We start from the raw sequence: 13,805 nt of genomic DNA, 5'->3' as shown, positions 1-13,805 counted from the left end.
TTAATTTAGATATTCCGATATGCTAATTTATTTACATTATATGAATACAAATAGCTATGCGATTTGTATTTTTTTTTAATAATCATTGAGGATGCAACAAAGCAATAAGTAATCCAAATCTCTATCGCATTATCCTTTTAACATGTTCCCCCACATTACAGTTGTTCTTACAAAGTTGATCATTTCCACACGTTATACATCTGGCGGCTTCTCTTCCGTGTTGCAGGGTCCTCCTGGTCGCGCTGGTCTGCCTGGTGCTGATGGGTTGGCAGGACCCCCTGGTACCATGCTGATGCTGCCAGTAAGTGCTCAGAATAACACAACAGAAGTACACATCAGCCACCTTTTGTCATAACAGTCCATAGTTTTACTCATTTCCAGTGTATTGAATAATGCAGACGAAAAGGATAAAGAAGATGTTTGATGTCTGTTTGTTCAACAGTTCCGTTTTGGTGGCGATGGTGAGAAGGGTCCAGTGGTTTCTGCCCAAGAAGCTCAAGCTCAGGCCATCCTGTCTCAGGCTAGAGTAAGTAGACAAGGTCATTAAAAAAAGCTAAAAAAGCTGTCGACAAACCCCCACCCTGCTCCCTACACACAGCTGTAGGGAGAAAGCAGGAGGGGGAGGTGGGTGGGGGCATTTTGTTGGCTAAAAGGAGACATGCCAAGCAGGCTGAAGAGCAACAACATAAAAAGACCACTTTGAACAGATGGACAGACAGAAGAGACTGTTAAAAATACTTTAGGGGCTCTGGTTCTGCGGGTGGGCTGAACCAACAGGTGTAGAAATATATCTTTTCTGTGTATATGTCGTAGAGGTGGATAGAGGAAAAGAGAAATCCTGAACTTGGCATTTTGAAGTTCTGCACAATATCCCACATTAATTACACAGTCAGAGACCACGGTGAACAAAGAGATTAGGTGTGGAAATAAATCTTTGAGTTTGCTGTGCTATGAGACAAGTGAATAAGAAAGCAGTTGGATAAGGATCCACAACGTGTACAATACGGAAATGGACAAAAAAAAGGCATCATAAACAATATAATACAACGTGGCAAATTCTTATACTTTATGTGAAAAGATATATTAAGGAAAAGAAGAAGGATATTGTTTCAGTATAAAATTCTCCTGTTGAAAATTAAATGGAGAAAGTTTTGAAGAACATTGTATTGATTTGATTGTATTCAGTCATAAACAATATACACAAAACAATAACATGTGTCTAACACTTGTCTGGGGAACGTAGCTCAGTCTGTGGGGCTTTGGCTCGGGAACATGAGGGTTGTCTGTTCAAGTCCCCATACACGTATGGAGTGTGGACCGGTAGCTGACAGGTGCTGTATCGCTGCCCACAGCTCCTCGCACTACGATGGGTTAAATACTGAGGCTCCATGTCACTGCTGTGGTGTGTACAATACAAGGTGTGATACAAAAAGTTGATGAAGAAAACACCGACTGCATTGAGCGTGGGACATGGACATACAAGAAGAAACATGCATTTGAATAATATATATAGCATGAAAGAGAAAAGAGGACATTGACATTCGATGAAAACAATGAATGTGTATAAAATACAGACTTAATATATTCTCTATGAACAGAATGTAGATTTTCTTCCTCAACAACAGATGTACAGGACACAATTTGAATGGATATCATGAAGTGGAATTGAACCTTGTTCTTGCCTGTGTTTCTGCCCTGCAGCTGGCTATGAGGGGACCCTCAGGGCCAATGGGGTTGACAGGAAGATCAGGGCCATTGGTGAGTCTCTTTTTTTGTGTTTTCGGAATTGGGCAATTCACTTTCTGTGATTTCCTGCTCTTTTTTATTATTCTTCCTATCACACGTGCATATGATAATTCTAGATAACTCAAGTTACGTCCTTTTCGGATCAGTACTATGACACTTACTCAAAGCTTGATGCTAAAGGTATTTCCCCGATTTCTAAGGAACAGCTTTGGAATGCAATGCTCTTGACAGCGTTTTCAATGCTCTCGGCATTGTCTGACAAAAATCATCCGAGTGTGTTCAGGTCAAACTAATTGGAAGAGACCAGAAACCTGGTTGCTTGTTTCGAAATATTGTTGCATCAGCGGTTAGTGGCTCAGTGGCCACACTGCCTGACTGTCCTGTGCTACCAGTTGCCAAGAATATTTCATTTTCTGCTGCTGGTCCTCCCCCTCCTCCTTCCTCCTGGGCTTGTTGATACACGATGCACTATTTATCTGCAGGAGAAGGCCCTACGAACAACACAAAGAGTTACCCTCTGTTTAATCTGCTCTTCTCAGGACGAATGCCAAACATAATGATCAGAAATGATATTGCAATAAGCAGATACAAAGAGCAGTGGATGATGTAAGGAATGTGTGGCTTGTATCTGCTTCTGTACCTGTTTAAAATGTTTCCTCTCTCGATTGATTAAAACCCAGCTTTTAAGACATTCAAGCTATTTTTAAAATGTCTTTCTGCAATCGCCAAATTACCAGCTTTACCTGCAGACAGATTACAGTATATGCCCCGAATCTCTTTGCCTTGACCAGCAATCGAGCAGTGCATTTTGAGCATCGAGCAAAAAAAAAACACTCAGTTGTGTTAATGTGCACGAATGCTTATTAAACATAAACGCTATCGGGATCATAGTATGTGATTGTTAGAGCAGATTACAAAATCCATTTGCTCAAAACAAGCCTTTACCATCCAAATGGACAGTCCATTATTAAATATAACTTGCCATAGAGTCGTGCTAAGAATTTCAAAGGATCTTATTGTCTTTGACTGTCCTCACTTTCCAGGTATGAGCTAAGTGGGAAGCATGCATCTGTTGTAACAAGAGTGTGTGGATTCTTTTTTCTTCAGAGGAACACACAAACATAATGTACATATTGAGCTCAACATCGCCATCTGCTGTTTACTTTACACTACTTTTGTTTCACTCTCTCATATAGCAAGCCTCATGCGTCACACATATTTATGTTTGCTTTGTGTTCTCTCCTCAGGGTCTACCTGGTGCTGTCGGACAGAAAGGTGAAGGTGGAGACCATGGTCCTCAGGTGAGCGTGACGTGATGATGATCATAATGCGGATAAAATATTCTTCACCACCTTGCAGGTTATGAGTCCTTTGTCTCTAAGTGGTCCTTGTGTGTCTGTACAGGGTCCCCGTGGCATCCAAGGGCCTCCAGGACAAGTTGGCAAAGCTGGCAAGAGGGTGAGTGAACTCCATGACCTGATCCACTCTCACCGTGTGTGTGTGCTCACATGTCTGTGTGTGTGTGTGTGTGTTGTGTGTGACTGTTTGTACTTGTGGTCACTGCTCAAATGCTGAGAGGCTTATTTCCAGACCAACAAACAATTGCTTAATATGTGCTTAAAGGCCTGCGCTGCCTCCAATCCTCGGATCAATGGCCAGGCAGTAAATCTGTCTGAAAATGCCAAAATGTTCAAACTGGCTATGGATAAGGGACACAATTAGTGTCAGGGTGCAGTCACTCTGCAGGGCACAACATCTTGACCTAAGTGATTATGAATAAACATGGACCAGTCATAACCAAATTTGTAATAAGCTTGATTCATTGGTCAATTGTGAGCTTTTAGCTGTTTTCAATGGCACAAAATATGATAAAAGAATCACTTTGTGTTCATATGTAATCTACCCATCTAGTGGACTCTTTTTCCTGTAAACCAAGGCAGCAGTCCAATGCAACATATCACTGCGACAGAAGTATGATAAGAATAAATATATTTCAGATTTCTTTATTTTTTTAGTGTTTAGTATTCTTTTCAGTAGTTATTTTAGGATGTTTGTATATTTCTTTTCTTATTGCCGGCAAGACTTTGCACCATCCAACAAACCACCTGGACAAGGCAAAACAAATAACACAATAATGCAACAAAGCAACTTCTAATTATCTTAAACATACCTGGATTTTCGAGAATATTAAGGGTGTTTTGTCTTTTGTATTTATGTATATGCTTTATTTTCCCAAGGGCCGTGGTGGCGCTGACGGGTCCCGTGGAATGCCCGGAGAGCCAGGCTCTAAGGTACCAGAGGCCATCACACAACTTTGCGTGTTTCTGTGACTAAGTACAAAGGATAAATGGAGTATTATTTTCCCGACGCTTTGCTACGAGGATAGTGCAGCCCATAATAACTTGGATGCGTGCTGATGTTGTGGTGACATCCTGTGCTGTGGTTGTACACAGGGTGACAGAGGCTTCGATGGTCTGCCCGGGCTGCCTGGTGAAAAGGGACACAGGGTGAGTACAGTATGCTAACTGTCAGCAGTTCAATTTGTCAAAATCTAATTTAAAGAATTACAGTTTTGATAGTCTCAAAATCAGCTTTTCTGTTGCAAATGTGACTGAAGTTGAAACCTTCAGAGATTTGTCCACTGAGAATACCAATGAACCAGATGTTGAAGGAATCCTCACGAACAACAGGGCAGTGTTTCGCCTGAGAAACAACTCCTCTACATGTTTTTAAGCTTACGAGAAAAGAGTGCATTAAAACAAAATCCTTCACTTATTGGGGATTTGTCTTCTCGGATTACCATTTACTGAAGGGTTATCTTTTAGATGGCGACTGCTTGGGATGAAATATATTTGGCTGCGGTCCCCGGCCAGAGATCACGTTGAGTGACTTGCATGAATTTGTGCGATGAGAGAATAACTGCAACGTCTTGGGGGGAAATAATTGAACAAGACGTTTTCATTTGTTTCATTCCAGTAATGTACCTGCATTATTAAGACTGACATAGAAAAATGTAATGGCAGCTCTGTAGTAAAGCCAGGTAGCCATCTTTGATGTATTCCACAATGAGCCGCAGTTGATAAAGTAGACGTGGAAGCAGAACTCATTGTGGAGGATAAGCAAATGGAAGTGTTTCATTTTATCATGAACTGTAACAGCCTGATGAACTCTACTGGTTATTCTAAATCATATGTTTTAGATGCCTCTTTACATTAGGGAGGACATCATAAAAACATCATAATAAAGCAAAAACAATAAAGCGCTGTACAAGAATGTGCAAAGCAACAATTAATTGTCCCAGGACTATAATTGAAATGTATAAATACAGAATTAAATACAGCATAATAAGAGTTATCAAAAATAAAAACAGCATAACAGTCAGAAGTATGCATCACACCGGTCACAAGCCTGAAGCTGATTGGTTCAGATTGTCTGGAACCAAGAGTGAAACATTAAGGTCAATAAAAGGATGAATTGTCCTGAATCTGCATTTCTTTCTGTTCTCTTCTGTCTCAGGGGGAAATCGGGCCAATGGGACCCACAGGTGCCTCTGGAGAGGATGGACAGAGAGTAAGTACTTCCTCTTTTAACCAAGACCCTAAAGAAAATATTGCACTCAAGTGAGGTGAACAACTCACATTCAGTTACATCAGAGGTGGTCCGTCAACTCGGCCCTCAGGCAGCGTCAGCTGGGCGTAAACTTATCAGCTGGGAAGGAGGCGGGTTTGTGTTTAACCTTTCCTCCCTATGAAACTAACTACCCCACTCTGCCTGCCCTCCACCTCCTCCCTCAGGCGGTTCCTACATTCAACAATGTTTGGTTGGTTTGAGATGAAGCCCATTCTAATACAGGCTTTCTAGAGCCTGTTGGTGGTGATAGACAGTTAATGTTTCAACACAAGATGCCAGTGTTGATCTCAGATTGTATTTCTTGAAATTCCAGAGAATAAAACACAGAAGCCCTCTGGTTATTCTGATTTATGTATTTTTCTTTCCTCAGGGCGAGGATGGAGAGATCGGGCCCCGAGGATTAGCTGGCGAGAGTGTAAGACTGCTGTTGCTTTGGTTTCATCAGGATATCCCAAACATAAGGAATTCCAACATGTTGCAACAAGATCTCTCTAAGTCTTGCGTTGCAAGAGATCTCTGTTTGTCAAACGTGTCCACTAGAGGACACGATTGCCCTGAAAACGCTTCACTATTGTTCTGAGCATCGGATATGAATCATTGCTTCTCATTCTTCATAGGGTCCTCGTGGTTTGCTGGGACCTCGTGGTTCTCCTGGACCCCCTGGAGCTCCTGTACGTACCACTACCTGTAGTACCCGTATCGCTGATCCTAGTCTCTGTAGGAAATCACATGGTAACATGGGTCTTTTCTGACTTGTCCTTCGCAGGGTGTTGCTGGGGTCGACGGGCCTCATGGTTCCAAAGGAAACATGGTATGAAACTTCCTCCTACTAAACTGACTGATGTTCAGCTGCTCAGGCTGCAGAGCTTTAGGAGGTGGTCTGAGCTGTACACTACTGTTTCTATAACGCTGCACTGTCTAGGATAGGCTGTTACAACATGGGTAAAAGTGACCGGTTCGTGGGAGAAGGTGCACCGAAGCACTTCTTCAAACTATAACGATTGAATCAAGTAACTTGTGGAATGAGTAGAAACAGCTTGATGACGTGTGGTTGTGGCAGGTACAGCGCTACGATGTCTGTGCTACTCCCCACCCTGTTTACATTATCTGTACATGACCACACACAGTACTCACCATACATATTGCAATTTCACCTATTATGTTTTGTGTAATTAGTTATTCAGAACAGTCTTATCTTCTGCAGGTTATGAATGGACTGAGCGCAGTTAAAATGAAGCTTGTTTGCATGCTGTAGGAGTTTATTCTGTTGATCGGCAGAAGGTTGGATGGAACCAACCTGATTGTTGACAACAACAATCATTTGTGTAATTCAAGTGGCAGTGTTTGACACAGAGGATTAATTAATCAGGGCTTAGTGTTTAGTTTTGACACTTCCACCTTTTTTTTCAGGGACCACAAGGAGAACCAGGCCCACCCGGGCAGCAGGGAATCCCCGGGACACAGGTAAACAAATCAATCACACACCTATGACGCCCGGCGGCCACAGACACACTTGTTTGAGGCCTTATGGCTGCCTGTGTCGCCGCCACAAACTCCACACGCAGAGCAAAGCAGCCTTCCTGAAGCATAGTGGAACGTTTCAGGGTTGGTGCAGTTGAAAGCGTCTTATTTATGTTGGTGGAATTCCCGCAAAGCTGCCACACCTGTTGGAGCAAGCTCCAGTGCCTCAAATTACCCCTGCAACACACACACACACACGCTCACACACACACACACATATATATATATATATACACACACAGCACAAATATTTAAGTGCATGCACTACCACGCGCATGATAGATGCTAATGTGCTTACAGACCCTTCTCGTTGCACACACCACAACCCTGTACGTCTATACTTGTGAGGACACTTGTGGAGGTATTGCATGTCAATTCCTTGGCCACTTACCCTCACCTTACCACCTACACTAAATGTTACTCTAAACCTTAAAACCAAGTCTAGACCCTCCAACAGGCCTTTGAAGGACTGCCTGAAGGAGAGGGCCGCACACAATGTTTTCACTTTCCATAATATCCACACTCTCAAGGTTTGAAGCTGAAATTGGTTCTAACAAAGACAGCTGTACAAGGATGTGCACACACACACACACGCACGCACACACACACACACACACACACACACACACACACACACACACACACACACAAAGGTTCAAGCTTAACTATCCCTCACTAAACTACCTCAAGTATTTACAACTCCAACAAACTCTTCACTTTATCTAGCTTGTGTATGTGTGTGCGTGTGTGTGTGTGTGTGCGTGTGTGTGTGTGTGTGTGTGTGTGTGTGTGTGTGTGTGCGTGTGTGTTTGGGCATGCTTGTTGTTGCCACAGCAACATACTCTCATTTCTATTTGGCTTTGCCTCGTAGGGTCTTCCTGGTCCTCAAGGTCCTATCGGACCACCTGGTGAAAAAGTATGTAACCTTTTTTTGTGATTTCTGAAGGGAAAATGTACACAGAAAATGTGTAATAAACAATAATAGTTGTTTTGGTTTGGGATTGACTCATTAAGTATGAAGACAGAATGTAGATGTTTTAGAAAGTCAAGTCGATGCAATCAATAATCACTCATTTGTATCATACATATTGTGTCTCTTTTCTGCTTTGTAACCTGAACCGAATGTGTGTAATGAAACTATCTTGATTAACCATGTTTAATCAGGGACAGTCTGCTCTCTTATACCCACTTCAGGGAACAAAAGAAAGGTCCTAAAAAAAACCTTGTGTTCTGCTTTTTGGCACCTGCGGACACTCTGAATGAACTCTGCGTTGTCGCCTCGATGATAGAGAGTTCTTGTTTGTGACCTCTGATCTTTTTGTTTCTCCATACAGGGACCTCACGGCAGGTCGGGGTTGCCTGGATTACCTGGAGCTGATGGGCCTCCTGTGCGTGCTCTTATCACCTTTATACGTACATAGAGTATATCAGTATTACACGCACACAAACAGAAATATCGTCCCACTTTACTCCACCAAAGCTTCACTACTAACAAACTCTTGTTATTGCACTAAAAGATGTGGCCGATAGCACGTAGACCATTTGACAACCCGACAGGTTTGAGTAAGTTCGTAAAGTGGTGGACGTAGATGTGGTTACATTGTGAGTTCAATCCACGGCTCCCAGCACAGAGCTGACCTGTTTATGACCCTTTTAAAGCAGATCTGATGACATGAGATATCCTCGTGAAACTGTTACACAAAATACGGGCATGGGCTGCAGGTCAGGTAGTGTGTGGCGTCGTTTACTCTCCAGCCAGTCCTTCAGGTTCAAACCTTTCTCAGCTTGTCGCAGGACACTTTGTGTAAAATGTTCTCCGTGGCCATCATGAAGGGAACAGACATTTTTACAATCCAAAAATTCGATGATTATATTAATTTAGTTTTAATTTAGGTTGGTTTAGATCTTGGCGTAGCTACTAATCTCCATTTAAAAATGTAACCAGCTGCATAGTACTGTATTTTAGGATTTAATCATGTGTGTCCACGCACGTTACTTTTCTACTCAGCAATAAAAGTGGATACACTATTTTGATCGGCTTTCCCTTTTGGTAGACGACACACACAGAGCCTTCTTGTGAAATACTGCAGAACTGTGCCTCAGAAATCTCTCAAGGCGAAGAAATATAAGAAATGTGCCTTTGAGTTTTGTTATTCTAGACCTGCAGTAGCTCATGTCATTCCTCCCTTTCTGCCCTCGCGAGGAGAGGTGTGTAAATTCAAGAAGCAGGCAGCCCTTAGTTGCCCTCAGGCCACAGAGCCTGGTGATTTACAGCCTTCTGCCTCAACCTCACACCTCAAATTGGAAGTGCCAGGTGTTTGCAGCGAAAGGTTTCCATGTGTGTGTGTGGAGGTGTGTATCGAGCCGTCTGCATGGGCATGTCTACCTGTCCCATCACTCTGACACCACCGTTGGCCACCACGCCGGACTGAGTTAGTGCAGTGGAAGGAGGACTCCATCTTGTGACATGTCTTTCCCCATCGAGTGACAGGGAAACACCCGTGTTGTTGGTGTGAATCAGACAAAAGGCTGAAGTTATGGACCATGTTTTTATGGGTTCAACACTGCTCGGCTTTGGTTTCAAAAGGCATATGAAGGTTACTCTTTGTGAGCTTTAACAATGACATGCTCATAAGTTCTGCAGGAGCCGTTGAGCCGTTAGGTCATCGCTTGCCTCTCATTCCCATATACTGTACCTTTGTTGCTTTGCCATCGAGAGCAGAGATTTAGGACCACGCAAAGCCCCCTCATAGATTTTGATGCTAATGCCAAATCACAGACATTACACTTGTTGTTTGTAAAGATGATTCAACTTCATGCATTGTTTCATCAACTACACAATCAATCAATAACACAGATGTGTTCAAACTGTGTTGGGTGTTTGGTTTTCTTTTTTTTTTAAATAGCATTGAAACAATCACTGCTCATTTCACAGGGTCATCCTGGTAAGGAGGGTCCAGCTGGAGAGAAAGGAGCCCTGGTAGGTGTATTTATAAAGGATTTGACTCTTTTGGCTGAGATATGTACTTACATGTAGGACTAAAGGTAGTATTTACAAATGTTTTAACCTAAAAACTCCTTTAAATGTATTCTTAAGCCAAGTCTTGTAATGTAGAGCACAGGTCATTCAAGACAAAGTATTTACATTCGTCAGTGAGTACATCAAATATAACTGGTGACCTCAATTGAAAACCAACTACTAGATCATTCATATTCTTCTAAGTTACAGTAACTACAATACGTTCATCCTTTTATTTATTCGTAATGTGCTCCATCCCATCGGTGAACACTGTGAAGCCTTTACCATCGTAACCATGCACTGCTTCACTCTCCAGGGTCCCTCGGGTCCACAGGGTCCGATTGGTTATCCTGGCCCTCGTGGTGTCAAGGTACGGTTTCAGTTCTGTCAATCAAATGCCCACATGATCAGCTGTTTCTGCTGTTCCTCACCAGATAAAGTCCTCCCTTTTAATATAGTTTACATAACTGCATTGTATTGCGTTCTGTCATGTGTATAATGTCATTATCTGTCTTTCCTGTCCAATAGGGTGCTGATGGTGTCCGTGGTCTCAAGGGCGGGAAGGGAGAGAAGGTAAAACTTCTTAAAAGATGTCATTTTAGAAAGATTATCACCACCGAGCAGCCAAAACAGGATATGAATCTAATGGTGCATGTCAATGTAACAACAAAATATTTCTGCAGATTCAGTAAATATTCAGACCCACTGCTAATTATTTATTTCAACTGCTGTACTAAAATGTGCTCCTCTCAGTCTACAATAGCATAGCGACTCAACTCATGCCTCTATCTTGTGTTGGACCTATTTTTAAAACAGACTTTGACAAGTTGTATCAACACACAAAGGTTTGAACGTGCTTTGCAAGTACCGTACGTCAGAGTGGTCATCACAAACACTTTGTGACGAAGGTGCAGATGGCGAAATAAAAGTTTGGGAGCGGCCTGTGAACATATTCGTATCACAGAAACTCTGTGAGTGCGGCTGTCTACCTGCCCTTCCAACTTTGTTTTGGCTCTTTTGAGCCGGAGTGGACGGCTGCTGCAGCCTGAAAGAGCCACGCAGAGGTCAGTCGATAGCCATCTTCAGTGGAGACAGAGCCTTTCTTGGAGTGACCCTCAATCAGTTGTTGAACGTAAAGCTGTCACGCTCGAGGCTTTTGGTCTCAAAGAACACTGCAATCCATCTCAAGCACTTTTGAAGTGTGGGACTGTGTGCGTCACCATGTAGAATTTAAACTAAGACGCCTTATAATATGCCTTTTTACATTTAAGATCAATACAGTTATTCTGCTGTATAAAAGCCATTCTCTGACTAAAGGCTGTTGTTCTCACAACAATGAAAGTGTTCATATCATTGTTTTTACTTTTTTTTTTTTTGAATCATTGAATTATTTATACTGTAGCAAGAGATTCAAAAGCCAAACCTTGAGGAGAAGGGGTTTGTTATGAATAAAGGATGCTCTTTACCTCAGGTGTGTGTGTGCGTGTGTGTGTGTGTGTGTGTGTGTGTGTGTGTGTGTGTGTGTGTGTGTGTGTGTGTGTGTGTGTGTGTGTGTGTGTGTGCTGCATTATGCATCAGACAGGGTTAAAAACATGGACGAGTGACAGACCAGAGAGAGAAAAAAACAGAGTGTCTGCTGCAGTCAACAGTGTCCCTCAGTGTCCCTTTGATTATGGTTATAAAACTTTGGTACAATTACAAATTTCGCAAAATTACTACTGCTACATATATGGTTTCATTGTGCAAGATCTCCACTGAATGATTTGCTGAGTTTAAAAAAAAGAAGTTGTATCTGACCCTCATATTTAATTCATTACATCAGTGTATTCCAAATACTTAAAATCAGTGTTTGCAGGTGCTAAACATAGAGCTTATGTAAATAAAGCTCAACAGCTTAACGGTCTCTCGCTGATGCTGTTCCACTCTGCGGCCAGCAGGGAGCAGCATTCATCCTGTCATTCACAGAGTGAAAGTATGCAGGCTGAATTTTGAACAGAAAATGTCAGGAGACTTCATAAGTTCCCCAGTGAAATGAAGAAAATGGTCCATTTCAATGGCTCCTCGTCGGAAATAAACAAATACCTCGAATAACAATATAATGATATAAAGGAACAATTTCTGGCAAATTGAAAACTTGTTTTTTTGACTCATTCCAGGGCGAGGATGGTTTCCCAGGTTTCAAGGGGGACATGGGTATCAAAGGAGACCGGGTGAGGACCTCCATCTGTCATACAATAACCTCCGACAGTCAGATCTTTAGTCTTTACATGGAGGCAACCGCCGTACAGCATTGTGATAGTCTGTGTGTGCGTTGGGTTGTAGGGGGAGCTTGGCATGATTGGGTCCCGTGGAGAGGATGGTCCTGAGGGTCCCAAAGGTCGATCTGGCCCCAACGGAGACTCAGGTCCCCTTGGTCCTGCTGGAGAAAAGGTATTAGGGCTCAACGACCGTGGGTGTTGAAAAGCCTATACAAGAATCATGTGTTTTTATCTCAGTTGTGTGTTGTTTTTTTTAATACATCTCAATGTGCTGAGGTTGTGTTGCTGGGCTCACGACGTGTGCTGTTGCTCTCGCGCAGGGTAAACTGGGTGTTCCAGGATTGCCAGGTTATCCAGGAAGACAAGGACCGAAGGTAACTTAACATCTCTCTCGCGACAGTAAGGGAAGTTTTACTGCACAAACATGCTCTGTTGTCTGTGAACACATCTCATTGATCACTGTGCACTGGCACAACCCCCCCACCTGGACAGCCCGATGACTTCACATGAAATGCATTGGTCATTAACAGATTTATTAGAAACTGTTCATTGTGAAAACCCTTAGATTTTAAAGATAAACCATTTTAGTGCAGAACCAGTAGAGTGTGGCAGTCAAAGGAGATCAGTGTTACCTGCATTCATGGGGAGCATGAGGGCTTTTGTGCAGATAATTTATGCAATACACGGTATTCACGCTGCTTTGATGAAACAACATTGTTGATGTGACCGCACTGAAAAGGAAGCGTGCCCTAATGTATTTTTTAACAATGTGACCTGTTGAAATGTTGGTATCACTTTCTAATGAAGCACTAATTACAAAGAGCTTATAATCAGTCACTAATTGCTTTATCAGTGGGTCATTTACATAATTTAATGCAACAACTTTTGATTTGCCAGATTTGGTAAAAATGCATTTGGCTTTATCGTCCTACAATCTAAAAACATAATGAACTGCATGAATAAGTAAATCAAAGTTCTACAAAAGCTTATTACACATACGGTATTAAACATAATTGAGCAGTCGTGAGGAAGTTATGGTTTATCTTTGATTGAATTTCTTATTGAATGTCCCCAATGCAACGTGTGGTGAGGTGGTGCAGAATGGGTAAGCTGCTTTTTAATCCCCTAACAACAGAGTTTGACGAAAGGAAAAAAAAGAAATCATGTCACCTTGTCTTGTGTTGACAGGGGTCTTGTGCTAAGCCTTTTGTTTTGTTTTAAAGTCCTCCTCTCCTTTTGTACGTGTGTGTGTTCCCCACATAATCATATAAGTTTTGAGAATTTGCCCGAGAAACTTCCTCTACTCTGCGAGCTTGATAAACAAGGTGGAGATAACAGAGAGGGGAGAGTTTGTGAATTTGATATATTCTCTCGGGAATGTAAAACTTTCACTCCACAGGAATATTGAGAATGTGCTTTACTTTATTGAATTAAATAGTGGTGTTCAAGTGGAACAGAGACATATTTTTTAGAAAGACAATAACAACTCAGGAAGGTTAAGCTGAAAAAAAAGTGCCCTTTTTTTATTTTTAAACATGTGAGAAAAACATTACATTTTCTATAAAGGGCCATGGTGATAACCGTGTGAAACTACAGTGTTTAACTGTAGATATCAAACAATAGTGCAGATA

The 13,805-nt window shown here is 42.1% G+C and overlaps 1 protein-coding gene across 1 annotated transcript in view; it reads left to right on the top strand.

The window, feature by feature from the left end:
- Window positions 1-13,805, top strand: part of col11a1a (collagen, type XI, alpha 1a) — a 74,224-nt gene that overhangs the window by 24,280 nt on the left and 36,139 nt on the right. The window contains exons 12-31 of the mRNA XM_068582226.1: window positions 227-301; window positions 443-526; window positions 1,702-1,758; window positions 2,994-3,047; window positions 3,151-3,204; window positions 3,984-4,037; window positions 4,200-4,253; window positions 5,263-5,316; window positions 5,747-5,791; window positions 5,994-6,047; window positions 6,143-6,187; window positions 6,787-6,840; window positions 7,769-7,813; window positions 8,232-8,285; window positions 9,833-9,877; window positions 10,233-10,286; window positions 10,445-10,489; window positions 12,073-12,126; window positions 12,239-12,346; window positions 12,495-12,548. Of these exons, the coding sequence (XP_068438327.1) occupies window positions 227-301; window positions 443-526; window positions 1,702-1,758; window positions 2,994-3,047; window positions 3,151-3,204; window positions 3,984-4,037; window positions 4,200-4,253; window positions 5,263-5,316; window positions 5,747-5,791; window positions 5,994-6,047; window positions 6,143-6,187; window positions 6,787-6,840; window positions 7,769-7,813; window positions 8,232-8,285; window positions 9,833-9,877; window positions 10,233-10,286; window positions 10,445-10,489; window positions 12,073-12,126; window positions 12,239-12,346; window positions 12,495-12,548 (1,143 nt within the window). The remainder of the gene's footprint in view (window positions 1-226; window positions 302-442; window positions 527-1,701; window positions 1,759-2,993; window positions 3,048-3,150; window positions 3,205-3,983; window positions 4,038-4,199; window positions 4,254-5,262; window positions 5,317-5,746; window positions 5,792-5,993; window positions 6,048-6,142; window positions 6,188-6,786; window positions 6,841-7,768; window positions 7,814-8,231; window positions 8,286-9,832; window positions 9,878-10,232; window positions 10,287-10,444; window positions 10,490-12,072; window positions 12,127-12,238; window positions 12,347-12,494; window positions 12,549-13,805) is intronic.

The sequence above is a fragment of the Clinocottus analis genome, unplaced genomic scaffold (genome assembly GCF_023055335.1).
Source record: "Clinocottus analis isolate CAN_PGR_092001 unplaced genomic scaffold, fCliAna1.0.p SCAF_18, whole genome shotgun sequence".
NCBI lineage: Eukaryota > Metazoa > Chordata > Actinopteri > Perciformes > Cottidae > Clinocottus > Clinocottus analis.
The sequence above is the reverse complement of the archived record's forward strand: the minus strand, read 5'-3'. Positions and strand labels throughout refer to the sequence as shown.